This window comes from Oculina patagonica, chromosome 3, assembly GCF_052425735.1.
Source record: "Oculina patagonica isolate OP01 chromosome 3, crgOcupat, whole genome shotgun sequence".
Classification (NCBI taxonomy): domain Eukaryota; kingdom Metazoa; phylum Cnidaria; class Anthozoa; order Scleractinia; family Oculinidae; genus Oculina; species Oculina patagonica.
In genome coordinates this window covers 965,199-989,019 of record NC_135760.1, presented here as the reverse complement: position 1 = coordinate 989,019, position 23,821 = coordinate 965,199, and the positions used below count along the sequence as shown (strand labels likewise).

General features: G+C 38.0%; 2 protein-coding genes across 3 annotated transcripts in view; both read right to left on the bottom strand.

Moving 5' to 3' along the window:
* Positions 1-6,209: 6,209 nt before the first annotated feature.
* Positions 6,210-9,285, bottom strand: LOC144645531 (uncharacterized). Its single transcript, XM_078505110.1, has 2 exons — positions 8,642-9,285; positions 6,210-7,414 (listed from the first exon to the last, which is right to left on the bottom strand). The coding sequence occupies exons 1-2, from the start codon at positions 9,242-9,244 to the stop codon at positions 6,494-6,496; spliced, it is 1,524 nt and encodes a 507-aa protein (XP_078361236.1). The 5' UTR covers positions 9,245-9,285; the 3' UTR covers positions 6,210-6,493.
* A 2,777-nt stretch (positions 9,286-12,062) lies between these two features.
* The window catches only part of LOC144646004 (signal peptide peptidase-like), a 28,819-nt gene continuing 17,060 nt past the window's right edge, over positions 12,063-23,821 (bottom strand). The window contains exons 9-11 of one of the 2 annotated variants that reach the window (XM_078505519.1): positions 13,685-13,721; positions 12,978-13,169; positions 12,063-12,438 (exon numbers count right to left, since the gene is read on the bottom strand). In XM_078505519.1, coding sequence (XP_078361645.1) covers positions 12,342-12,438; positions 12,978-13,169; positions 13,685-13,721 — 326 coding nt within the window. In that variant the 3' untranslated portion in view covers positions 12,063-12,341. Of the gene's footprint in view, positions 12,439-12,977; positions 13,173-13,684; positions 13,722-23,821 lie in introns of both variants that reach the window. The other variant, XM_078505518.1, reaches the window with a different exon arrangement.

Here is a 23,821-nt window from a genome sequence, read left to right as displayed (position 1 = left end):
TCAACGCTGCAGAAATCCTTCGAACGGAAGTCGAACATCCATGTCTCTACCGCTTAACTTTAGAGCTTTAATTCTCCTTTATATCAGTTAAGAAGAGATAAAACCGCTGAGAAAAGAGACAGTACTTTTCTTTTAATTTTTTGACCTAACAAAAACCATTTATTTACTGAGTCTTTATAATTATCTTGGAATAAAATCTGCTTCCTAAATCCTAATCAGTTCAATCTTCTTATCGCTCTAGTTTTACCAATTATTAAAGTGATCAATCTGTTTTATCTCTTTTATCCGGATTTTCATCAGTTTAAACACCGACATCTTAAATACATGTACACTTACAACAAGTCGTTCTTTGTTTGGTTAGGCCTGATTTAGAAAGTCTAATACACACGTTCAAGAGACACGTTCTAATAAAAGATCAAATGATTTCCGGATATCCGACCTAATCTGTATTTTCAAAAACAGATTAGAAAACTCAATGGTAGACCCAAAATAAAGTGAGAATCAAAAAAAAAAAAACCAAATATAAAACCTAGACCCAAAATAAAGTGAGTTAATCTCGCCAAAAAATTTTCATAAAGAGAAACCTCGTAATGACGGGTTTCAAATGTGTAACTGCCCCTGTTTCCTCTGTTTCCAATTGAGACCTGATGCAAAACTTTCCTAGTGAAATTAAAATTAAATAAATATCACAAAAGAGAAAGAATAAAACTCGTTTTAACACGGTGTCTTTTACAACATGACCTCAGATTTAAACGGAGACGAAAGAATACTTCATAATCATGGTAAAGACAAAGAGAGAGCTAGCATAATCAGTCAATCAATCAATATAGTGAGAAAATTAAATTTAGACGGGGAAGCCACGTCTACCAAGCGGCTGGTTTCTATGTTGTTTACAAAAAGAGCTAGAGGAGACGATACGGTTCAGGAGATCAAGCCTTCTCCCAAATATCAAATCAGTGAATGGGAAGCAGTCCATCGCAAGCGTTACAAGTCCAATCCCCTGGACTTTCATTTAACCCCAAAACCCTTTATTGCCTACTGAGGTTCGATTCGCGCAATTCTTCATAGGTCCGCACTAGATGGCAACCTCAATCCCCCTTTCTCTCACCCCCACCCCCTCCCCCTTCCAAAAAAAAAAAACACAGTCAGTTTTGTTTTTTGTTTTATGTTTGTTTTATTGCAAAGAATGCATTACTGTCAAACTAGCAGTTACATTTAAAGCTTACATTCATTTTTGATAGTAAGTTAAAAGTGTAATAAAGTTTATTTTATGTGTTCTCTTAGAAGCTATTACTTGAACAGTAACTGAGAGTCAATAATCAAACTAGCAACACTGTTTTAATGATTATGTCTAAATTTCTTTACATTTTTAATCAATATTCGTTCTTACATTACAAGTACAACATTTCCTTTTATCAACGGATGAATTTAAACTAAATGTTGCTCTGTGACTTCATGTGTAAAGTATCCGCATGTAGACTGCTCCCTGAGGGTTCTGAAAGTAATATTTCCAAATTATCATTTTTCGTCAACACTTCACAAATACGTGCTCTTAAACTATCATTCCGTTCTTTAAGGTTCTTTAATTCTTTCTTTGCTTCGTTAAAACCTTGTGTCTCCTTTCCAATCTTTTCTTTCAGCGTACGCAGGTTTTCGTTCAAACTGTGGATGTGAATTTTGTCTATCTCCTCCATTTCTTTGTCAAACTGCAAGCGCTCCGTCTCATTGCTTTTTCGCTCCTTTTCTTGCCTTTCCTTCAGTTTTTCCAGTCGAGTTACATAAGCAGTCTACATGATACTTTACACATGAAGTCACAGAGCAACATTTAGTTTAATGCAACGGATTCATTGATAGTTTTCACCAGTACACCACTAAAGCCTTTGACGTCCTTTTGTAATTTCTCGAAGTATTTTCTCTCCTCCTCGAGTTTAGCTCTTTTCTCTTCAAGCTCGCTAATCGTAGCTGTGATTTCTGGAAAGCTCGGCTAGCAGTACTGGATCGTGATTTTCAAATATTAGTTTTCCTCTTTCTTCTGTGCTGACAAATTTGATCTTGTCTCGATTTCCTCTTTCAAGAAGTGTGCGAGATTTCTCATAATACTCTTTTCTCCTTCGTTGCCAGGGAAATCTCCAAACACAGGAGTCTGTCCAAGTTTGATTCACAATTAGACGGCAAGCGCGAGGTTTCTATCCACTGCGCCTTGTTGACTAGCTATTCACTTATATAAAACTCAGGCTCGTAGTCTAATTGTTAAATAGTTATAGAGGACAAATTTTTGTTTTAACATTGTTTGTTTCACTTTGTATTCCAGTGCAAGTAGGCAGTAGGATTTCAGTGTCCGTAAATTTTCCGTGGACTTTGAACACGGATATTGAAAACTAGAAGCACACGACTGCACGCTCCTTAAAATCCGATCAGCACATTTATCTTCTTTTGTGAATATTAAGTTAACTTTTACAGTGTGACGATAGGTTTTAATATTGAAGAAACCAGATTTTGTTAAAATCAGATAATTTCACCCATTCCCAAACACAGTATTTCGCACTATATGTTTCCGCGCGCTCCTCTTTCAAAATGGCGGGAAAAAGTGCAAACTGAAGTGTACATACAGTCTGCGCAGCTTTTATGTTACTGATAAAATGAACACAACCTAGTGAAGATTGTACGGGAAAAAAAAAACGTTTCTTACGTGCATGTATGTCACACGCTTGTTTATCGTTTTCCTTATTTGCCTGAAACTTGCCTGAGGTTCGGTGTAAAACAATCTCTAAGATAATAGTAAAAATCCTGAAAAGGTGGCTTTCAGCGGCCTGTCAATGATGCGCACATCATTGCACTCAAAGGCTCAATCAATAGAACTAACATGTTTTATTCCTTTTTTTCGATGGATGAGTAAAAGTTTGTGTATTAAAATGACGACGCATGCATGTACGTCTGAACAGGCCTTTAACAGTGAGTAGTCCAGTCGCGTGTTTGCCAGGGGGCTTAATTTAAATAGCTTGTAATCACAAAGCCCCGGCTCTTTGCTCGCACTAAAACGCGCTCAGATCGATGGCGCAGATTTTATTTCAACGTCAGAAATAAATCAACATAAATACTAGATACTATCGGTTACCACAGTTTTGAATTCTCTCACGGATCGATAGGGAACCAGTGATCACTGAGCATTTGTTACCAGGTTTCCCCAAATAGTAGGACTAGGAGAGCTACTTTTATGTTTTAATTAACTAGCCGGCAATGAGTTCAAATAACGTTTACGAGTACCTTATTTAATAGTTTATGGTAGCATATTCACATTTTAAGGCCCATCCTTGTAAAACTCCATATCTCGGCTTATTACAAAGGTAAGCGGATTGATCTGTAACAGGAAAATGGGTTAATATATAAAGCGATTAGTGTGTCGCGAAGATATTGGTAACTATTCCAGTGGGCTAATTTTTTTTCGGTAGAACTGAAAAAAGGAGTTTTGCCGTCAGAGTGTCGCAGCTTTGACTTTGCGGCCTACAACAGTGGTTTAGAATCTCAATTAATCCTGCTTTAGTCTTGCTTGGGCTTGGAAGCAATTTAATGATCTCATTTGTAAATCTGACAAGGTCTCATACTGGCGCCTCAGCTACTACGACCAACGGTGATCGGTACCCTGTGTTACCACATCAATGTATCAGATGCGAATATTAAGACGTAGTGACTGTTTTATTATCTTGGAGATCTGCACAAAGGGCTACGCCTTAATTCTTATGACAACGTGATGAACATGGAGGAAGACTACAAATACAGTCATCGCGGTCACGCCTCTTAACGCACTCGAGAGACGCTTATCTGTCGCAGGTTGAAACGAACAGAGGTGTTCAACGCGAAAGGCTATGGAATAATTTGCACGAAAAGAGTTTAGAAACGTCAGTAATCTCTACAACGCGGACAAAGAAAAGCTAATAGTTGCAAATTCAGCGATGTACAGTGCACTCAATTCATTTCAATTTTAAATGGTCTAAAATTATCGAAGTTTCACGTCAGTTTTTTTGACGCAAAAAAGCGCGAAAATAAAAATAGTTGCGGCTAAATCGTTCGGCCCTCTGCGTGCGCACATACGAATATCGAATAGTTGTTACTTGTTATAAATAATGACATTTTCTTTCCTTTCGCACTGTCTGCGACTGTAGTTTTAAATTGCATAATATCTACGTTTTTCTAAGAATTGTTCACCCTTTTGATTGTGAAGTTTGTTTTCGATTAGCTCTGATTTATCCACCAGTTTTGAACTCAAACTGGTTTTTGAACTAAAAATACCAATAACTGGCTTTATATTTCGGCTAAAATAATTTTTTCACGCCCTCAGAACGGAACTTTTTTGTTAATTTAATCATCACTTGCGCCTCGGATGTAGTTATCAAAGTTGAAACGATTCTTTTTGCGTTCCGACGTATGTGTAAGCCAGACGCGGAGGCGCGAAACTTGCGGATATCCTGATGAAGATAGAAGATAGCTTTGCCTTTGCCTTAAATAGGTTGTGAAAGTTTGGTGTTTCGTTTATGCGGTTTGTGGTTTTGTAAAAGAAGAAATATAGTTGACCAGCGCATAAAATTTGATATTGCTCTTAGACGGATTCCTGAAGTATAAAATAAGTTCAAGTGAGTCCTATCAAAACAGACCTACAACTGAACATGCAGTCTACAACACATGTTGTTTTACTTAATAAGGATGCTATAAATTATTTCTATGTTTTTCTACGCGCGAATCAATTTGACACTTCGGTCCAATCAAGGAAATGATTTGTGATATCTCCTTATCGAGGGTTGTATTGCCATCCGGGAATTAAATTCTAACGGACATCAGTACAAGATATAAGTACCACAATTGACGTCACTATTTCGCCTGGGGCGATCAAATCAATGCTGCAGATATTCTTCCAACGGAAATCGACTCTTTGGATAACTCAATTTCGATACTGCTTTTTTTAATAACTGAGAACGTAACATTGATCATTCGTCTCTATGAAGTTAATCAGAAATCCAAACGCTTATATAATTTAGCTCGACTGTGATTTCAGTGATTAGGTATAATTTTCCTCCCTGGTTCCAGACGTCCTATTTCTTCTTTCTTCGCATCCAAAGCTAAATCAAGTTATGGCTAGAAAAGAAAAACATCCGTTTTTCACCGTAAAGCAAAAAACAAACCATTAAGCAATTCTGCTTTATGTCAGTTCAGAATTAAAGACATAAAATCTCTGGGGTCAGAGTCTATTTCTGTGCCTTTCTTTATTTTTTGACCTAACGGAAAACATTTATTAATCTTGGAGGAAAATCTGCTTCCTAAATCCTAATCAGTTCAATCATCTTATTGCTATAGTTTAAGCAATTAATAAACAGATCAATCTGTTTTATCACTTTTATCCGGATTATCATCAGTTTAAATACCAAAATCTTATATATACTAACAACAAGTCGTTCTTTGTTAATGTTTGGCTAGGCCTGATTTAGAAAGTCTAATACACACGTTCTAATAAAAGATCAGATAATTTCCGGACATTTGACTTAATCTGTATTTTCAGCAACAGATTATTAAACTCAATGTTCAACCCACAATAATTTTGAGTGAGTTAATCTCTCCAATAGATTTCCATAAAGATAAACTCGTAATAACGGGTTTCAATTGTGTAACTGCCCCTGTTTCCTCTGTTTGCAATTGAGACCTGAAGCAAAACTTTCCTATGGAATTAAAATAAATATCACGAAAGAGAAAGAATAAAACTCGTTTTTACACGATAACTTTTACAACAGACCTCAGATTTGAACGGAGACGAAAGATAACTACATAATCATGATAAAGACAAAGAGAGCTAGCATAATCAGTCAATCAATCAATATAGTTAAAACTATATTTAGACGGGGAAGGCACATCAGTTCACCAAGGGGCTGGTTTCTGTGTTGTTTACAAAAAGAACTTGAGAAGATGATACGGTTCAGGAGATCAAGCCTTTCCCAAATATCAAATCAGTGAATGGGAAGCAGTCCATCGCAAGCGTTACAAGTCCAATCTCCTGGACTTTCATTTAACCCAAAAACCCTTTATTGCCTACTGAGGTTCGATTCGCGCAGTTCTTCATAGGTCCGCACTAGATGGCAACCTCAATCCCCCTTTCTCTCACCCCCACCCCCTCCCCCTTTCTCTCACCCCCACCCCCTCCCCCTTGCAAAAAAAAACACAGTCAGTTTTGTTTTTTGTTTTTGTTTGTTTTATTGCAAAGAATGCATTACTGTCAAACCAGCAGTTACATTTAAAGCTTACATTCATTTTTGATAGTAAATTTGAAAGTGTAATAAAGTTTATTTTATGTGTTCTCTTAGAAGCTATTACTTGAACAGTAACTGAGAATCAATAATCAAACTAGCAACACTGTTTTAATGATTATGTCTAAATTTCTTTACATTTTTAATCAATATTCGTTTTTACATTACGAGAACAACATTTCCTTTTATCAACGGATGAATTTAAACTAAATGTTGCTCTGTGACTTCATGTGTAAAGTATCCGCATGTAGACTGCTCCCTGAGGGTTCTGAAAGTAATATTTCCAAATTATTATATTTCGTCTCCACTTCACTAATACGTGCTCTTAAACTTTCATTCCGTTCTTTAAGGTTCTTTAATTCTTTCCTTGCTTCGTTAAAACCTTGTGTCTCCTTTCCAATCTTTTCTTGCAGCGTACGCAGGTTTTCGTTCAAACTGTGGATGTGAATTTTGTCTATCTCCTCCATTTCTTTGTCAAACTGCAAGGGCTCCGTCTCATTGCTTTTTCGCTCCGTTTCTTGCCTTTCCTTCAGTTTTTCCAGTCGAGTATTATACGCCTCTACATCATTTTTTAATGCAACGGATTCATTGATATTTTTCACCAGTACACCACTAAAGCCTTTGACGTCCTTTTGTAATTTCTCGAAGTATTTTCTCTCCTCCTCGAGTTTAGCTCTTTTCTCTTCAAGCTCGCTAATCGTAGCTGCGATTACTGGAAAGCTCGCTAGCAATACTGGATCGTGATTTTCAAATATTATTTTTCCTCTTTCTTCTGTGCTGACAAATTTGATCTTGTCTATTTCCTCTTTCAAGAAATGAGCGAGGTTTCTCATAATACTCTTTTCTCCTTCGTTGCCAGGGAAATCTCCAAACACAGGAGTCTCAAAGTCGCGGCATAGAGATTTGAGTGTTCTAACTTTCACATAACTTGTGATGAGGTGTTTTAAGTGGATCGATTTAGCGATTCTCTCTTTTTCCTTCTGTCTGGTTTCTTCTGCTTGTTTTTGTCTTTCAGTTTGTTGATTCTGTTCATCTCTGTTAGGCTCCGATTTCTCTGTTTTGCCGTCTTTCCTGAAGAATGGGAAATGGCCAAAAAAGGACCATCCTGTCTGTTTTTCGGGTAATTTCTGGAAATTTAAAGTAATAATCAAGCCGTGTTCTGAATTAGAACTTGTTTTCTCTACTAACATAGTCACCAAACCCCATTTTAGTCCAAGGATTGCATCAGTTCTTCTCCTTACTAGTTGCTCTACGTTTACTTCAACGTTTTTTTTTTTAGAATTTGTCGGCGTATCAAAACAGCATATGGCCAAACTAGTTGATGAACTTCTTTTTTCTCGCAATCTTTCCCTATGATTATGTGTGATATGGTTAGAAGAACTAGTAAAAGGGTACTGCTGTCTGGATTAACTAAATTCGTGGACCTCGTTTTAGAGGCTTTTAAAGTATCTATGGTAACAAAATCACGTGACAATTTGCCTTGACTCAGAGAATTACAGTAGTTTCTGATTGGACAGAAAACCTCGAAAACACATCTGGTATCAGTATACTTTACAAGCGCGGAAAATTTAAGTTTAGCATTAAAAACTGGGGCATTGAATAATGTAGATTTTTGATTGACGTTACGTAGTCGTTGCCTATCTAAAGGCCGATTTACACGGTACGATTTTGTCGCATGCGACAAGCTTACGACATGCATACGACAGTCGTAAGCGAGTTGTAGGTTTAATTTACACGACACAATTCGTGTCGTAGGCCTGTCGTAAGCATATCGTAGGCATGTCGCAAGCATGTCGCATACGACGAAATCGTATAATATAATATAATGCCCACTACTGCCGTCCATGCATAACATGATATCCTGCGATATACGCGGGTTGCCAAGATTCGTCCAAAGTCTTGCAAAGAGCTGCAAAACCACAGTTTTTTTAGCTGTAAAATGTGTTTCGTTGACAACTTGTGGAATTATAAAACAATTATCCTTCTTAATCTTGCGGAATATCATCTGATTTTAACCAACTCGGCCTACGGCCGGAACTTATCCCGTAGCATTAACTAGAAATGAAATATTTCTACTCCTTCCTGGATAGGATGCTCTGAGTCCATCGCAGGCTTAGGGTTATACCCTCAGCATTAAATTTGCCATTATTTCTTATACATCTGACTAGAGAGAATCACTATAACAGTAAAGTGCCTTACCCGAGAACACGACCTAGTGACCCTGATCAGGACTTGAGCCCGGACAGCTCGATCCAAAGTCCAGCCCGCTTATAATTGGGTCACTGCGCCTCCCATGAAACAGCTCCTAAATGTACTTATTTAAACATTACTTCCTTACTCACGTTATCACTCACGTTTTGAAGCCTCTTCAGCGGGCTTTCCTTTATGCTTGGCCTACCAAACTGATCTACGTTTGAATTTTGAGGTTGGACACTTGAGCATGCTGTCTTCCCGACGACTTTGCTGTCATTAAATGCACTATTCAGTGCGCCATTGTTTTCTAACGCCTGCAGTGAGTTTCCACCGGTAAACTGTATTCCACTGTGTAATTGAGTCACTGTTTGTTCAAGTTGTGACCCTTCGCATGTAGTAAAAGGCGTTCTTTCTTCAAACTGTGGCTTAGTTCCCGGATATTCAGCAACACCCAAATATGGCGTATAAAGCGGAGGTCCTGGAAATTTCGAAGTTTCCGTATACTGAGAGGTTTGTCCCAGATGTGGTGTGGAGTGCTGAGTAGTTCCCGGATGTTGTGGTGAAAGTTGACTCAAATTTGCGTTCTGGGTGGAGTGATGAGACATTGCAATTTGCTGAGTGGAAAACGGATTTGTAGCCAGATATTGTGAGAAATGGCGATTAGTTCCTGGATATTGCATGGTGTGTTGATCTGTTCCCGGATGCTGTGTCGTCTGCTGAGTTGCTCCCGTGTGTTTAGAGTGATTATTATGTGTATTGTCCATCGAGTCGCAGTTTTCTGTTTATTTGCTGATAGTAGCTGGCACTGCAAGTAAGGTAGAAATAATAGTACTTAAATTTTGCTGTTGAAATACAGGCTCTTGCAGAAATTACTGTCGATGTGTGATTTTAAGATTATAGTAAAGTTACAGTTTGGGGTATGATCCTGGATAGCAGCAGCCGCCAGTTGGCGCTTAATTAGCTTTGGTTTTTGTAGCACTAGTCCCTCACAGTGTTACCCAACTGTACATCTGGGTAGAGAGTGGCATTGTGAGAGTTAAGTGTCTTGCTTGGCCAGGGCACAAACCCAGCTTGACCCGGCCAAGGCGCGAACTCGGATTCTTACTGGCCATGCATTTGGCCACTGCCTCTCCAAGACTATTAGACGGTGACTGCTATCGCTAAGGTCGCACTGCATTTAGGTCGCGCGTATATAAAAGGAAAACACAAGTCATTTCTATCGTTTAACTTTTCATGTTAAAATTGAGACCCGTAAAACAAACTCACCACTCACTGTCTCGATATTAGACTTGCCACAAGTCGACCTCACGAGTTTTCACAGTAAATAAGCGAGCGAAACGAGCCTTTTAGGCCGCGAAGCGGCCGTGCGAGCGACGAAGTCGCGAGATCGAGTGACGAAGTCGCGAGAGGTCAACCTTCGTCCCGGCGCGCCATAATAAACAAGACGAAGGACTTTATTGAAAGTCTATCTCGATATAAAACCTCTGTCATGTACTCTGCATTAGTTTTGATCAAAATAAATTTAGAAAACTTGCGCAAAACGGTTCTGTTGCGCAGGTGCAGGCTTTTAACAATACAGTACCTACTTTTTTTACATCAAGAAACGGCCCTATCTTCTCAAAACATTAGTCATACTAAAACAAATATTTGTTACAAGTGATGAACTTAACCTACCCACTTTACTGACTTCGGTGATGTTGGATGTTGGATTTTGAACCAAGGGTTGAACTGGTCTCTTCAATCAACTAGCAACCAACACTTCGCACGATTTCAAACTCTTTTTAATGATCAAGAGTCTTTCCTCTGTTTTCACTCTGGTCAAATATTCTATGATTCAGCGTGCGTCGTCATAATGGAAGATTCAAATCTTACTGGCTCGCGCAAATATGCGCGCGCAACCGCTTTTATATTCGACACAAACACTCTTTTCCTTTTTTTGCATCAACAAAATCCAAATTAAGGCGATTAATACATCTGTTTTGTCTGTCTTTAATTTTACTTTATGAAGTAGCTCAGTTACGGGAAAATGTTGGTCTGAAATACAGACTGAGCGCACAAGTTCAAAAACGTTCCTTCCTATCACAACTTGTCTTGTAAATAAATAGCCGGGTACATCTTTCTAAACAAATATGCACAATCTACTGCATCGAGGTTGCATTAAGCTCCGAATTCCAAGCGCCGGGGAAAGAGTTAACTTTTCTTCCATGCTTGGGTTCGCTTACATAGTTTCGGGTGCCTTTCCGAAAATGTTTCGTATGCGCGTCATTTTCGGTGAAATCACGACTAACTATATATCTCTGGAAAGGTAACAAAAAAAAAACATTTGAAAATTCATGGCTTCGGCTAGCACACGCGAGCCTTCAAACTCGAAACCATCGATGTTCAGGAAAACGGGCACCTTCCGTTGCGTATTCTGTTGGCGTGTGTGGTTAACTGGGCTCGTTGATTCGTCAGATACCTTGTTACTTTGTGGGCAGCGATTAATTAACAATTATCCTGCGAAAACGCGCGGAATATTGCCAGATACTTAGCCGACGAGGCCGTAGGCCGAGTTTGGCTAAAATCAGACGATATTCCGCAAGATTGAGCAGGATAATTGTTTTATTATTCAACAAATTGTCGACGAAACACATTTTGCAGATAGAAAAACTGTCATTATGCAGCGCTTTACAAGATTTCGGACGAATATTCGCAACCTACGTATATCGCAGGATATCTGTTATGTACGGATGACAGATAACGTTAACATTTTGACCATATATGGGCAGCACGCGCATTTGTTGAATAATAATAGAGGATAGTCGTTAATTGGGTCGGGTAGCAGCTCTCGCAAGGTCTCACATGAATGGCTCGTTCAAGAGAACATTGAAACAAACAACAGGAACAATGCCCATAGCCACAAAAACAATAGTAACTGTTACACTAGAGGACCAGTAGAATAACAAGCTTACGAGAGCTACTACACTACTGCGTTAATTTATCATATATTCTACGAAAATAATGATCAATGCGGTTTTTGACTTTCATTCTTTTATTCAGTCAGTTTTTTTGTTGTCATGTTCGTTCTTAAAAGCGTAGTTAAGACTAAAGAAATTCCCTAAAAATAGCAATTAAATAAATAATCTATGCCAACAAACTGCGTCAAAATAGACCCAACACCCTTGAAGAAACTATAGAAGAAACTGTGTATGGCGCATTGTGAAACGTTAAGTTCGTTGTTCGTTTTCCGTCTTGATCTTTTGGTGATAGTTTACTTCAATTTGAAGATAATTTTGTTCATCACAATAAAATTGAGTTAATAACTATGTGTCATAGCTCCTTCACGAAAACAGTTTGTGTCGACTAATCCAGAATGGTACCTACAAACAGAGTCTCTTAGATGGCCTGCGAATCAGACCCCCCCCCCCCCCCCCTGCCTTGTAAACCGTGATATAAGATTCCCTGGGAGAACATACGAGGCTTCTTCATTTTCTCACACCTCCCTCACCCCCGCCTCTTTTCCGTGGGAGTAACGAAAAAGACGTCTTATAAATCATGAAATAAAAATAAGTTAACACAAAGTAGAGTGATCAAGCGCGTCACTTCGATAAACGAAGAATACTTTAAATCCTCCTACTTTAATAGTTTTCTGTGAGTAAATGACTTATGGTAAAGACAGCTGTTCTACAACAGTTTATGTGAGTCGAACTCGGTTTAACAAGATAATGACATAAGACAATCGTGCGCGATAAGTAAGGTCTTACAGTTCTCTTTCAAATGTTATCTTGCTTTCACAAGTATAGTTGTCTACAGTTTACGGTAAAATTAAGTTTAATACTTTTATAATAACTGACAATAATAGCTTATTTCGGTTTAGTTCCACTACTGGCTTTTCTTTGCCTCCCCGTTCACTTCTTCGCCGCCTTCTGCTTGGGTCTTTTCGCTCTCCTTTGCATCTTTCTCCGGGTTATCTTCGTACCTGCGATAAAACAGACAAGCTTCATCACAAGAGTTCGGCACAAAATGTGTAAAGCACAAGTCGCAGGAGAGTGTTTTCTGCATTTTTCAAATGTTCTAACACAACGGAGTGTTTATGGCAGTGTAAAACATGCCTAAGTTGGCTTCTTTACATGATTTGTATACTGTGCTCGATAAAAACGTACTCTGTTTTAGACAAAAATACTTATAAAATCAGACGCCAGAGAACTGCGAGAAACATGAATGACAAGAAGGAAAAAAAAAACAATTATTTATCCTTCCTCGTAGAAATTCTAAAAGTGTGCATGAAGAACCACAGCAAAAAAAACTTCACTATTTGACAAAAAAAATGGTTGCTGCACTCTTCATCTTTCAAGAAAGGTTGCTAGGATCACTGAGCACGGATTTACACCTATTAAGACTAGACCTGTAGTTTCCAACTTCTAAGATAACCTAGTGTCGCCCAATAAACCATAACCATTAAATTGTGTGTACATGTAACATGAAGCTCTTTAAAGTTTGCAATAAGATGACACTCACTTGAACAGCTCTGAAATTTCTCCTCTAATGAGAGCCAGTGTGATCGGGGTCCCTAGACATGCAGGCACCAAATACAGTAGGGCGGGTTGAGCTGCCTTGAAAGTGTGCATCACAAGAACGGTCAGCACCAGGCCCAAGAAATAAGCGATGAAGCCAGAGTAGAAATACACACGGCTGGCCTTGTCTTTCTTGCTGCTGTCGACGAAAAGACGATAAGAAAACGTGTCCTACAAATAATCCTCTACACAAGTAAATGCATGTACAATCAAATCATAAAACGGCACAGAAAACAGCCCTTTAAATTCTAGAGAGACAAACTCATGTTGGATGCTGCTTTACTGAAGTTTTGATGATCAATGATCACAGAAAGATCAATTAAAAAATTATATTGATTTGCTCTTATGAAGAGGCACTGCTCAAAAGGTATATGTATTTTATGTCAAAACGGTGTTTGCCTAAAACACGGAAAGGTGTAATTTACTTAATTTACTCCTTGTTGATTATTCAAGTGTTTTTCATCAACACGGCTCGACATTTTTTTTAAAGAAAAAAGTTTATTCTAAAAATTTGGTGGTACATATAAGACAATATTCGCTGATTTATCGGTGATTTTCTTTATTCTTACTTGATAATGTAAGAAATAAGATTTTGATATTTTTTTTGAAATTTTGGGGATGTTATTCTGTTAAGAGAAACGTGCCACTAACCTGTGATCAAACCTCAACAAAAGTGCAATAAAAATTCCTGTTGAGAAAAGAAACAAACAAAAAACATATAAAAATAAAACTGGATTTATCTACTTCATGACATACATGTATGTATGAACATGTAGTAGTTTTAAATGAATTTCAGGTCAAAATGATTTTAGACTACATGTACATATAGTTTGATTTGTATCTCCCTTTGTTTCAGATTGATTTTATTACCATAATCCTTTTACAAACTAGAAATAATAATTGTTAGAGTGATTTCAGTTAACCCGTGAAATAGTTATTACACTTTTAGATACTATTAAACACAAATTCCATTGTTTTCTTTTGTTTCCCTTCGACTATTACGCACAAACTGCTAGATATTGTTTCACGGGTTAAATGAAATCACTCTAGTACATGTATATACCATTAATTTATTTTAGGTGAATAGTGCTTTTCGCGTGCACTGATTGGTTAACTCGGAGGTGATTAGCAAAGTACTATTCACCTCCGAGCAGCTAAAGAGAAACAAACTGTCTTCACGCGTCGCTTTGTTTACCGAAAGTGATGTTTTGGCCCGCTAGTTATTCAACTTGTGTGGTACATGTATATACCAGAACAATTAAATTCATTTCAGTGTCAGTGAATGTGGTGGATACTACCATTTTCGAGCGACCGTGAAAGGCAAACTTTTTTCTGCGTTTTCTCACGTGTAAAACATTCAAGTTTGTCTAGACAAACTGTCGCGTTTTACAAGTAAACCATTTAACGTTGATTAACGTAAAAAATACTCTCAAAATAAAAATAAATAAATAAACAATCGCTGATCGCTGTCACAACAATTGCCAGAAATGTAAAGCCGCCCTTTTCTGTCGACATTCATTGAAGAAATATAAAAAGTCGACGCAAAAGTTTTCAAAACCATTGTTTCATGTGCAGAAACACACCGGCGGAGCTGTCAAACTTGACATGTTGACGCCACAAACGTGAATTGGTTCAGTTGAAAAACGCGACGGTTTGTCTAGTCAAACTTGAATGTTTTACCCTTGAAAAAACGCGGAAAAAAGTTTGCCTTTCACGGTCGCTCGAAAATGGTAGTATCTATTCACCTCCACTTCGGTGAATAATTGTTAACAAGACGCCTAAAGCTTAAATGCTTAAAACCGGGCGGTTGATGTTTAACTACTTTATTAGACAAGTACAGCAAAAACTTTTAAAATACCATTTAATTTATATTGAGTAACACGCAAGTCTGTGGATTGCTTGTCCATGCTTGGACAACTTCCTGCTTAGGCTTTCAAATTTTTATTTTTCTTCCGAATACTGAATAACGTAGGTATTGAAAACGTTTTGTGTGCAATCTTGAATAAATGAACTCAAACCAGTTAAATGGCAGTACAAATGATCTCCGACCGAAACAAACAAACAATTTCGTTAAAAACTAAGACGTGTTTTTACATGTAAACATTTTTAAAAAGGTACCACACCAAAAAAATGGAAATAAGAACAAGATAAGAAAGCTTTTCAGCTTTCAAACATGCAAGCTCTTTACGTCAATTTTGGGAAGCAGTCACGCAAACGCAAGTTCTTGATTGCGTGATTCATTGCAGGTCATTTCTCCATCGCCGTTCGGTTCCGACTGAAACTCAAAACCCTTGAATGAAAAACAAAAAATATATATTTTATATTCCTCGCTAAAAAGAGCGGAGTAACCAGAAAATTACAGTATTGGCTCCTGCTCGAATAAAACGTGTAACATAAATAATAAAAAAAAAACGAATAAAACGAGTCAAATATCAAGAATAACAGAAAAATTTCTAAACAAAATTACAAAAGAAAATAAAAAGACTAAAAAAGGGCATGCATTAGACCACATGTATTAGATAACAGATGCTGTTAAAAATCTCAACTAAATGTGAAAAAAAGATTCAAGATGAGGCGAAGAAACATTTGAATTGCATTAAAAATTTTGAATCCTTAAAAGCCGTGAAAATACTGATGCCGTGATAAAATTTAATTAATTATACGCACCGAAGGGCTAGTTTTCATTTTTGCCGTCTATTATTTCACACGATGGCTTTACCGATTTACATTCCATTCTAGTTTGAAGAAATTATTATATTATTACTTTGCATTTCCATTTTGTTTTATGAGTTCTTGAAAAGTGTGCAAGTAAAGTTTTTACATCAAGAACAAAATAAGGTTCTTTTGTTGTGTAAACATTCAATTCGTCTGTAACACACGACTTTGTCGGCCCAACTGTACACGGATGGAAATAGACAAAATGGACACAATTCTTGCTAAATGAAAAGCATCTTCAAAGTAGAGTCTGGAGCCGTTTTTAAATGCAGGAGCTTGCTGCAAAAACATTGCCGGCGTGACTGATGTAAAAAAAGCTTCGACCTCAGCGACCTGTCGAAACAATCACCGGTTTCGGACTCCAGAACTCGCTTGAGTCGAACGCTTGAATAAAAACACAAAAATATATCTTTCACGTTTAACAGAAATCGGGGTATTAGATAAAATTTTAATTGCTCCTGCTGAGTAAATATCAAAAGTGCGGGATCTAAATCCTGGCCAAGAAAGCGGCCGAGTGAACTACTACGACAAATAACGCAAATATGTAAACATCAACATGGTGCCTCAATCTATAAATAGATGCCGTGTTCGTTTCAAAAGCCTAAAAAGGCAACTATTAAGTGCCACTGTCAGAGAAAGTGTTCCAGACCTTCGAAGTCGGGGTCAACCGATTTTCCTGAAACTTACTGCAGAAGTTGGCCTTGATGAGATATTCTAAAAGCCATTTGGGTTTGGTTTTCTGACTTTTACTTTCAAAGTTCCAGGGGTGGTCCCATATTGAGCCTTCAAATCATGAAAAATCCTGCTTTTGAAGGAGTATGTTTGCACTTGTATAAAATCAAACACACAAAACCTTTTGACTAAATACTTGTAGACTGTGATTCTACTATAAATGCTCTTTCGTTTCATATATGCTGATTTGGCATAGAGGGTTCTGACAGTGTGAGGCATAACACGAAACTTGGCCAACTTTTGATGAGAAAACCACTACCCAAAATTGCCAAAATTTAGATGTTCATATTTTTTAACTGCCTAACTAGAAAAAAAGGACACTTATATCAGGAGTTATCCCAATGCATGTAGAACAAAATTCAGTTGAGAAAAATTTGGGCCGTGTAATGTTTTAGTTCTTTAATGACCCATTTTGAAGCACACCCTGACCTAATTTGCATATTGTCAAAACCAAAAGTTTAACATTCATACTTATTTTATTTATTGTTAAACACTTTAATTTGCCTTGGCGAGGCTTAAAGTTCTTAGGAAAGCTATTATTAGTAGTAATAAGACGAGTAAACATAAATTTTGACTGTTAAAATTAGCAAAAATTAAAAAACACAATACTGAAAAAAATCAGTTTGTTCCCCTCCAAAGCTTGTATAAAATATAATGTGCATACAATACAGGAGTCCGTATAAGGTCTACGTAATAGTTTACTATACTAATAAATACACTTCTTTGAAACGTATCCATGCTGAACTTGCTAAAACTTAACTTACCAAAGCGTATTAAACGTTCTTATAGTAAAGGTAAATTTCCATATCTTTGAAAATCGTGTGAGTACAAACATCCTACGGCCAAATCGTATTTTGCAATGATCGCTTCATTCTGCATTTGATAACAGAAGTCCTTAATAGTCCCTTACAATCAAGAAACGTTTCTGAAGCCGCTCAGTTCCTCGCCATTATGCCATAGTTTTGCTCAGGGGGGGGGGGGGGGGGAAGAAACGAGGTCTGGGACCGAGTAGCGATGCTCTCACAACTTGCAAAGCGATCAATTCACGATGTAGTCAGCGGTTTTTGGACGATGATGCAACAGGCAATCTTTTCCCGCGAAGTGGAAGCTGCTATGCCGTGGAATCACTTATTATAAAGGGGTTCAATTCTCTTAACTAAAAATCTAAAAGCAGCGCGTTAATCCGAAAATTTCGTCATCGTCGTGTAGTTTTAAGAACGCAGAATTTTGTGATGTCGTGCTACTTTTCAGTGCTGAAATGCAAATGTTTGTACCACGATTTTCAACTGGCCCACATGGGGATTGTAAATGAAGTAAAACAAAGAAAGACCAAGTCAACAAACAACCTCGAAACAATAGAGCAAGAACAATAACTCCGACCAGCGCGGGAATATTCGATCGCCACGTTTTCATTACCATTCCCGTGATGGTTTTATTTCATAACAAACACCACATATTGACACCAAAAACCTTTCCGGGGAAATTTTCGCTGCTTTAAAGACAAAACTTAGAAAGTCTTTTTTATTACTACATATATAAAAAAATCGAACTCTCTCACTGGTCCCATGTTGTTATTGTTTTGGCAAGTTCACAAAGAAAGGAGCTGCTCATGCGCCTTAGAGACATCCGCTGACTACCACCCCGATGATTGCTTTGCAAGTTGTGAGAGCATCGCTCAGATTTCATATAAGAGAATGTATGGGAAGTTGCTTTCCCCCCCCCCCCCCCCTGGTTTTGCTATTTTGGTTGCACGCTGTTCATCCGCCATTTTGGATATGGTCGCAAGAGAACTGGGGCGAGAGTCGCCTGGCTGAAAACGTGTGGACCCAACGTTTTTCAAACGAAACTTCCATAGAACTCATTAAGATACCTTTAAAATGTACTGCGAAAATTATTTTTGTTTTCAAATTAGCCTCTTTTGACGCTGTGTTATAAACTTGTTGACATAATATTAAGACTTTTTCATTTTGGTCGCATTTTATAAGACCTAGCCCCCGAGACCTAGCCTGGGAGGAACAATTGATAATGCGACACAAACCAAATGGCTTATTAAAATCATTCTTATAATGAAATGAAACAAGTATCAACACGTGTTTTATCTCTGGTGTCGAGTGAGGGCCATTAAATATTCTCTTTTCGGCAGATTACACTTCAATGGGGTATAAAGGAACTACATCACAGTTGAAAAAAATGACAATTTTTTAAAGTTTTTCGTCATAATCAGGCATTAAAAAAAACATCTGTGTTTTTTCTCAGGTTTTGATAACTTGCATAATTACTCTGTTGCCATTTTTTATGTGAGAAAAATATTATTTTTAGACAAACTTCAATTTGGAAGTAATTGAAAAATGGCTAAAAAACCCGTGGCTGATTGCTTGATCAAGAGGAGTGTACGTAAACGGCAGTGTCTGCCTTAAACATGCATGAACTTTACTCTGTCCTCCACAGAGGCCTCTTCTTTAATTTTTTGTAAGGGCTGGGAAATGGGGAGAGGTGAAAAGTTAGCGCGAGGCTGAGGAGTGAAAAACAAAAGCGCTCGGGGACACTGGGAAAGAAGGAAGGAAAAATCGAGTCGTTCCACGAGCTCCCCCTATTTTTTTATTTTTCATGCTTTTCACCTTTCCCCTTCCACTGAAAGTGTCTCATTTTTATTCGAATGTTGATTATAATATAGCGATGAACTAACAATAGTAGTGCCTTCTGTCCTCAAATCCTAATATAAACGCTAACCATATCCGCATAATGTAATGTCACTTATATTAGAGTAACCGATGTGCTTTTTAAGCAAACGGCATTGGCTTGCACGACTCGAGGGCTCGCACATTGTCAAGATTCGATAGTAAGCTCTTACCGATAGTGCTCGTAAAAAATTAAAAGCATTAAATGCTTAAAGCAGTGCTCGTTTATTGCCAAAAAAGTGCTAAAATAATGCTAATTTTTTTTAAAAAGTGCTCGTGGTCTACATAAAAATGCTCTCTCTTTACGATTTTTTTAAACATAGAATATTACATTTTTCAGATTTTCAGTAACATTTTTCATTTTTTTGCCTTGGCTGGCTGTCTTCCATTGTTCCTCGCTGAAAACGTGGATGACGCCATCTTGTATCGAGTGTGATGGACTGGGTTTTTAGAAGGAAAACGCTGACCTATCAAATCTATTCCTCAGGCCTCCTCGGCTCCTGTGACTAAAATGAGGGCAAAATGCATCTGGGTTCTGGGAGGCTTTGGACGCCATAAAAAAGTCAGATTGTGCTTTTTAACACAAAATTATACAAATAATCAGTCGAAAATTCAAAATAATGCTAGCAGTGCTTTTTGGGATAAAATGTAGAAAAAAATGCTCGCGAAGCCAAATAATGCCAAAATAAGTGCTAGCCCTAGCACTATCGGTAAGAGTCTATTCGATGGCGTTTGCCTATAAGGGCCTGTTTACATGGAGGGAGGGTGCCCCGGCTAACCGAGTTACCCGGCTAGAAGGGATAAAACCTAGCCCACCTTAACATGCAGAATTCACAGCCCTTCTACCCGAGTTGAGACAGCGTCATTTAAGCGTGTCACAGCGTGGGAAAACCATGTAGCTCCAAATGATTGAAGAAAAATATGATTTTTTACTAAATAATCAAGGCTAGCCGTCTTTAAACCTATTTTATTTTGATGTGCAAGCTCTTAGAACTTTACTACGTCCAATTATGGGGGAATTCAATCGAAATTCGACAGTCTTTGGCCGCCAAATTGAAATTATATTTGTTGTTTCGTGAGTAAGGATAATCATTCCTACGAAAATTTCGAATTAATTAGCTGTTGCTCAAAGAAAAATTTTCCAGCCTACAGATAAAACTAATTTGATCTAATTTTGGTCAAATAGCACTGTTTGGGTCCAGAATTTATAAATTTTATGCCAACACGCGCGAAGACTTATCCCGGCAAGCTGGGATAGTCCGGTCATAACCGTTTATATGGCAAAAAGCTATCTCGCCTAGAAGGGTGCCCCGGGCAAGTAGACCGAGTGCCCCGGCAAGGCGGGTTTCCCGTCTTGCATGTAAACGCTTCGATGCGTGTTTTAAAGAAACGTATGGAAAGTTGGTTCGCCCAGGGTAGCTCGGTTGGCCGGGTAACTCGGTTAGCCGGGGCACCCGCCTTCCATGTAAACAGGCCCTAAGTTCTACCCGCTGAACCCACGCAACAAGCCGGGAGGATTTAAACGCAGAAATTAATGGAAAATTAAAAACGTAACTGAACGCTTTATATCCCAGCTACATCATTCAAATTTGTTTGATTAAATATTTTACCTAGAAGCTAGGCTCCTTCGGATAGTCCATCAGATTCCCATAAGACACTGTAATTTGTGACGGCGTTGCATATCCTTCCAGATGGCGGTCAAAACCGTGACCGGCCTGAAGATCTATTATTTTCGTGTTGTGCTAAAATAATTAATACCGTGAGTCAACTTTCGTTATAGCAACACGCTTGGGACGTCGTCGTTTAGTGTCCATATTAGCGAGAGTCCGTAATAGCGGGATGTGAGGGAAAAAACGTTAAGTAATATAGACTGTTTTTTAAGAACTGTAACGTGCTCATCCACAGTTCTAGAAGAGAAACTACGCAGTAGCCGTTGGGTACGGAGCATGACAATAGTTGAAAGTTAATTCCGTTTAAGGTAAGCACTTATCTGGAAGAAAGGTTGCAGTAGTTTCCTAAATCTAACCTGAGTTGTCGTTTTTCTGTTGTAATTCACTAGTCAGGTCACTTTGACTGCTAAGCTGAAGGAAATGGTGAGCGCACCATTGACATGCATATATACGAATGTGGCTATTCTTGCCAACTGCAACTAGGACTGGTTTTCGGTCTTGTGCATCATTGTAGAGTTGTGACAACATCTTGATGTCGATTGATGGCTCTTATCTACACCATATACAATATACATGCTGTTACTTGTTACTAGTTCTTCTGGCCGATCGTTCATTTATTTAGCTGTCTTAGCTTGGTGAGGCACACCATTATGATCATTACGTGTATTAAGTCAGTTTTAAACTCGAAAAAAAAACAGTAGAAATTTTAATTTTTAACGATATGACAGGCGGAAGTTCCAGGAATACGATTCAACCGATCTAAAAACAAAAACAAAAAACTCTTGAGCCACTGTTGGCCACCTAGTTGATTTTGGAGTCCGTGTCATATGCTTTAAAGTCAAGTTCCACCCAGGTCTAATAAAATGTGACCAAAATGAAAGAGTGTCACGATCAGTTCTGTCTTTAAAGTTGAGCAAAGGACTTCTATTAGAAAAAACCTCTGAACAGGAAAACTTCATGATGTAAAACGCGAGCAGGAGGGCATTTTGCGTGCGCATGCGTCGATATGGACTAGTGCGCACGACAGAGAAGTTCTGCTATCGATTGTTTACATATTTTCCACAATTTATGGCCTAATTTCTAGCTCAAAATGAAACGTGTTTTAAGTTTTACTTGCTGTATACAATACTAAGAGTCCTTGCTTTATCTTCTGACAACAACAAGCAAAGTTTGGTGTCGGCGTGCTGTTTATCTGATCGACTTTGGCTATGTGTATTAAACATTGCACGTGGACAAAATGGCGACCGAATGTCGAGAACCTAAATACCTTGCCCATGTTTTTAATAGCCGGAAGATCTAAACGGACAAAGCGCTACGGCTACTTAGTACTAAAGTATAAAACAGCAATTTTAACTATACGATGTTATAATCAAGTATCCCGGGTTTGAGCGAGTGCTCATGATTTTGTTCAGATTTGTCATAAAACTACAATTTAGTCGTTCTCACAATGCAAAAATCTCAAAATCTAGCCTTGATCTCCAGCGTCTACCGATGATATATGGAGCCTGAAGTACTTAAACTATCGTCTAATGCTGCGAAGGTAGCGTTAAAAAATGGTCAATTGTGGAAATTTTTAGCTTTCTTTAACGTACGTTCTCGCTGGTTTATCCTAACAGAGAAACTATCGTTTGTGATTATTTCCTTAAACGTGAGCATTGGTCAAAATAACTTCACATTTCGATGATACCACAATTATTCTGTTGAACAAGAAAATAATTACTGCGATCGGTCTTAATTTTAAAGTGTTATGGTAATTCTTTGCTGGTAGACTATTTGATTACATTTTACTATGTTAATTAGTACATTTTTGGCTCCTTTATCAAAATCTAGCCTTGATCACCAGTCAAAAAATAGCATGAAACGAACAAGCTATATATATATTTTTCAGAAACGTTCTAATAACTGCTGTATAAAATGTCTTAAGAAATAATTTTTAACTATAAACAATGTTATTTTCAATTTTTCATTCAACGTTTATTTCATTAAGTTTGATGTTCGTTTTGTTATAACGGCTGTTTTACTTCTGTGTCGCCTAAATGTGTTTTAAAGAACTGCAGGTCTTGTTCCAGGAAACCCTGTTTGCCAGTCGAGGGCAAGTTGGCTTTGCTTTGGAGTCATCAGTGAGCTGCATTATCATGTGCAGAACACCCAAACATGTCGTTCCCCTCAGGGAAAACCCTTTTCTTTGGTGGCCGTCCCTTTAGGCAAAAAATCACCCGACAAGCTATAATATTGCTCGCACTCTGCCTGTATTACAGCAATTGATTTGATGTGAAGTTTTGATCCTAATATATCACACTCCAGCACACGGATAAATGTTTTCCTCTTTTTACGGCCTGTTTAATTTTTGTCGGTGAAGGCTTTCCTACCTGTCCCACATATTTTCCCATTATTTGCAACAACGATCCCGAAGCTGGCCAGAAAATCTGCTTTATAAGAGCCTTGCCACACACAAAACACTTTTTCTTAGCGAAATTTAGGCCTATATTAAATTATGTGACGATAAACAGTACAAAAAACAAAGTTTGAATCTTCCGCGCCATTTTTATTCCCAAGATCACGCGGTCTTTGTACAGCGGTTGCACGCATGCGCACGCAAAATGCCCTCCTGCTTAAAACGCGTAGGTCGAGTCCACACGTTTTTAGTCAGGCGACTCTCGACCCAGTTCTCTTGCGACCACATCTAAAATGGCGGATGGACAGTGTGCAGCCGAAACAGCAATGGCAAAGAACTGAGCGGCTTCAGAAATGTTATTTGATTGTAATGGACTATAAAGGAATTCTGTCAACAAATGCAGAATGTAACGATCATCAGGAAGTACGATTACGCCGTAGGATGTTTGTACCCGCACGATTTTCAAAAATATGGAAACTTACTTTACTTGAAGAGCGTTTAAGAGCTATATTCGGAGAATTTGGAGAACTGAAAGACATTCGGAAATAATCGAAATTTTTTTATTTCGCCAAAACATTGCTTTAGGTGAACTTATTCG

What these genes read in the sequence shown, in the direction of transcription:
- LOC144645531 (XM_078505110.1), bottom strand. Translation starts at nt 9,244, where the DNA reads ATGGACAATACACATAATAATCACTCTAAACACACGGGAGCAACTCAG. An exon ending in CGCTGAAGAGGCTTCAAAAC is followed by an intron (nt 7,415 to 8,641) that starts GTGAGTGATAAC and finishes TTAAATTTCCAG; the next exon opens with AAATTACCCGAAAAACAGAC.